This window comes from Nanorana parkeri, unplaced genomic scaffold (assembly GCF_000935625.1).
Source record: "Nanorana parkeri isolate BGI_ZX_2015 unplaced genomic scaffold, ASM93562v1 scaffold80, whole genome shotgun sequence".
NCBI classification, from domain to species: Eukaryota; Metazoa; Chordata; class Amphibia; order Anura; family Dicroglossidae; genus Nanorana; species Nanorana parkeri.
The window spans coordinates 2,577,198-2,581,337 of record NW_017306348.1 but is presented as its reverse complement, the minus strand read 5'-3'; the positions used below and the strand labels follow the sequence as shown (position 1 = coordinate 2,581,337).

Here is a 4,140-nt window from a genome sequence, read left to right as displayed (position 1 = left end):
TCAGTGGGAGGGGGGTGCTGGTTGAGAGTGACGCAGCTAAGAGCCAGAGAGCCAGGTGGGGAGATCTGTGAGGGCTCTGCAGCAATTTTGTTTTTATTCATTTATATATATGTTTTTTTTGGTGTTTTTTTTTGCAGACGGCTGTGACGAACACATTGTGTGGATACCAAGCCATGAAGTATAGTGTAAGGATTTAACCATAAATTTCCATGGTGTCCCTTTTGTTCATCATCTATCATAGTGCTTCTCTTGTCCATTTTGCATTTTTTCCCCCTCTTTCTCTTGTAATCTGTCCATTTACAGTATCATCTCTCCCATTCTCTTCTTAATCTTCATTTTAAAGCTGAGCTCAAACTTTTTTTCGGCTTATATTTTGGACTTTCCTGGTTCCTCATTTGGCCCCTCATTCACATGTGTGTGTGTGTGTGTGTGTGTTTGTTTATTTTAATAAAACCTTTCTGTCTTCATTACATACCTAATTTTGTGCTTCAATATGCAATGCCGGCAGATCCTGGCTGGTGGGAGGAGCCAGCAGGGTGCCGTAAATAGCTTCCTAAAAACATCACCGCACTCACTACTCCTCTCGAGAGCCCTCAGCCCTGTTACAAACAGTAGGCTAGCACTTAGGAGGAGTTATACAAGTATCAAAATGGGTGGATGTCATTCTGGAGGACTGGGCATTCCTAGGCAGGCTGTGATTTGCATGCAGACCATCTTAAGTACCACCCACATGTCATGCTGAGTCTCGGAGATTGGAAGGACTGAAAATCAATGAATGAAAGAGACGGGCAGGAACTGTGGAACTGGTGAGGAAACGGCGATATGATGGTGGATGTCTTCCAGCCAGGAAATGAGGCGGGCTCTATCTGACTTCCTGCAGCTTCTAATGCACTCAGTGAGAACCTCCATAGTGTGCAGTGAAATCAGAGGAAGCAAACAGATTCTGTGAAGTTTTTTTCAAAGTTTTAGAAGACCCGACCCTTTGTCTCTTCATTGCTGATCTTCTCTTCTTCTTTTGCATCTTTAGAGACAGGAAGCCCAGAAGTTCATCCATGTCAGAGGCTGTACAAACGCTGTCATTCTGTGGTTTCTGGACAATTACACCATCATGGCCGGAGTATTGCTCGGAATTCTTCTTCCACAGGTGAGTCTGTATAGTAACTACTAGGGATGCACCGATAGCGATACTAGTAACAGTGCTGATGCCGATATTTTGGGCGAGTACTCGTACTCGCCCAAATGCTCCAATTCCTTTCCCGATACTGGAGGGAGATTTCCTCTGACCGGCAGTGCCGCAAGGGAACATGGAGTCGGGAAGCTGACTCCATGCTGTTTAGCCGGCTGGATGCCGATTGGCCGGGAAGCCGGGTTCCCAGCCAATCGGTGTCGAGCCGGGCAAACAAATCTGATAATATGGCAGACAAATAATTCCCCTCACATAGATCCTTAGCAGCAGATCCGGGAGAGCTTGGACAGCGGTGTCTGCCCAGCTGGCTGAGGGACTGGTACGTTAATTACTGCTGCTAAAGATCAATGTGAGGGGAATGAGGTACCTGCAGGGTTGGGGGTCATGTCGCCATACTGTCAGATCTGTTTGGTCGGCCTCGATGTTGATTGGCCCGGGAAACCTGCTTCCCAGCCAAACAGAATGGAGTCGGCTTCCTGGGCAATCAAGAAGCCGGCCGGTGGGTATTGACATGCCGCCTGGCTCCCTGATTGCCCAGGAAGCCGGCTCTATGCTACCGGAAGTACCGGTATCGGTACTCGGATTGGCGAGTACCGAAAATATAAATATCGGTACTCGTACTACCGAAAAAACTGTATCGGCGCATCCCCAGTAACTACATTGTAGAATAATAAAAAAAATATATAAGGGTTCTAAAGGTGCGTAGAAACCACAGGAAAATACAGAATATAAAATCGTACTCGTTTATTGTACATGTAGTAAAAAACATACTACAGGGAGGGTATGTACATCTTCTGACACGAAAGTGAAAGCTCCAGATACACGTCTAGAGTAGGTATGCCACCAGTCATCATCACTAAGTACACTTTACACCAGGTTAGCCTCTGACGAGCAGTCCATTCCGAAATATAAATATCAAACTGTGTAGGCAATGCTGGAGGTGTTCTCCGCTTTCCAACGCGTTTCAGCCCACAGGGCTTCCTCAGGGGAAGGACGAGTTGGTTGCAAAGAGATAATAGCCAGAGACGCTGGACGTAGGACCAGAGGGCAGAATTGTGCTTCAGCAAAGTGTGGTGGCAGACCACAGGAGAGGCAAGTCCCTGAAAATATCTCGATGTAAACATGGAGCCGGCTTCCCAGGCAATCAGGAAGCCGGGTGGCATGTCATTACTTGCTGCCCGGCTTCCTGATTACCGGGGAAGCTGGCTCCATGTCAGCGGAAGTACCGGTATGGGTACGCAGTATCGGCAATTACCAAAAGCGAAATATCGGTACCTGTGTCAATGGGCTTTGGGCATGTGTCATTTGGAGAATACAGCTTGCTTTCTGGTGCATTCCGCTTTGAGATCTGTTTTGAGATGCTTCTGAGATCATTCAGCATTCAATGAGGGTTATATTTGACCTGCAGATGACAGCTGGCTAAACCTGCACATGACTTCCTTCTAAGCTGCATCAAACTGCTTCCAGCTGCTTTTACATTCCCATTGACTTGTATGGGGAGAGAAGAAGTTCTCAAGGTAACACAGCGAGTTTGCAGGAAAAGCAGGTGCACATGTGCAGAAGATAAGACCTTGTGTATGGTGCATTAGTATAACTGTGTATTGGGCATATTAATTCTGTCTGCTTGAAGCTATCATGAATGAGGACTATGTTTGCTCCCCAGAAAAGAGCTTTTAAATATTTTATGGAATTATTTTCTTTTCTAATTAAATACATAACTGGATTTAAAGGTGCTTTTTAATATTTTCCTGTCGCTCTGCTATAGTAGTACAAGATCTAGTGAGGTGTATTCTCTTCCCTTCAGGATACCTCTGCGTTGGTCAACCACCAAACATTCTTCTGCTGTCCACTCAGACATAAGAAATCTCTTGCTTTGTAAATTTAAGAATGTGGTGTTTGTGCCCCTATCAACACTCATTGCTTTGTTCTCTTCCCTCTGGCAGTTCCTTGGAGTCCTTCTCTCCCTCCTCTATATCAGCCGTGTAGAAGACATCATCAGTGAATGGAACAGTTCAGCTGATGTCCTCCTAGAAAGGCACGAGATTGAGTTCTCCAGTAAAGGTTGCTGCAGATGTTATCCAGGAATAGAGTCTGATGCCTGAGCCGAACTGTATGCACCCACCCACTAACAACCACTAAACATTAACTCTGAAGCTTGTCACGAGCAAACGTTGTCCACTCCAAGAAGATAAAGTTGGATTAATGAATGGGTTCTTGGCATTTACTGGCATTCTTCAGGGAGTCCCAGGTGACCTTCAGAGAACTGTCTGGTGCCTAGTGACTGCTATAGCGGATCATCACTGTATTGTTTCTCAGACAGTAAACAGCTGTAGCTGAGAGGATAAACACTTTTATTTTTGTATTCTGCAAGTGCACTCCAAAGAGATTTTAACTCATTTTTACAGGGAATATATACTTAAAAAGTCTTGAACGCCTAGGCAACTGCCCAAATAATCCTGTGGTAATGTCACCATCTACTCCACTTAAGTCTTATATACTTTCGATTTTGACATCCCAACTTATTACCCGGAGACTTTTAGAAGAGAACATCTTGAGTAAAAGCAGACCCGTTGCTGACTTCAAGCAAAGTTTAAAGGATGCTGACAAGATAGAGGTTTGACTCTTTATTTTATCGCTCCATATCGAAGCCAAGTACTCAGGACTTGGAATACAAGACTATGCATACCTCCCAGAAAGTAGAAGAAAATCCTAATCTGAGACAAAATGTAATTCTAGTACCAGCCTGGTTAATTTTGGGTTTGCCTTGTAGGGGTCAAAAGTCAAATCCATGCTATGGTAGTTCAGAACTTCTGGTGATGTTTCTACACTATATGGCCAAAGGTTTGTGGACACCTGACCATCACATGTATCTGAGCTTGTGAGACATCTTATTTTAAAATTATGGGCATTAATATGGATTTGCCCCCCCCCCGCCCTCCACCATCACTGTCCTC

The 4,140-nt window shown here is 44.9% G+C and overlaps 1 protein-coding gene across 1 annotated transcript in view; it reads left to right on the top strand.

Moving 5' to 3' along the window:
* The window catches only part of TSPAN15 (tetraspanin 15), a 22,327-nt gene extending 18,827 nt beyond the window's left edge, over positions 1 to 3,500 (top strand). The window contains exons 6-8 of the mRNA XM_018576926.1: positions 138 to 185; positions 1,028 to 1,144; positions 3,130 to 3,500. Of these exons, the coding sequence (XP_018432428.1) occupies positions 138 to 185; positions 1,028 to 1,144; positions 3,130 to 3,288 (324 nt within the window). The 3' untranslated portion in view covers positions 3,289 to 3,500. The remainder of the gene's footprint in view (positions 1 to 137; positions 186 to 1,027; positions 1,145 to 3,129) is intronic.
* The last annotated feature ends 640 nt before the right edge of the window (positions 3,501 to 4,140 follow it).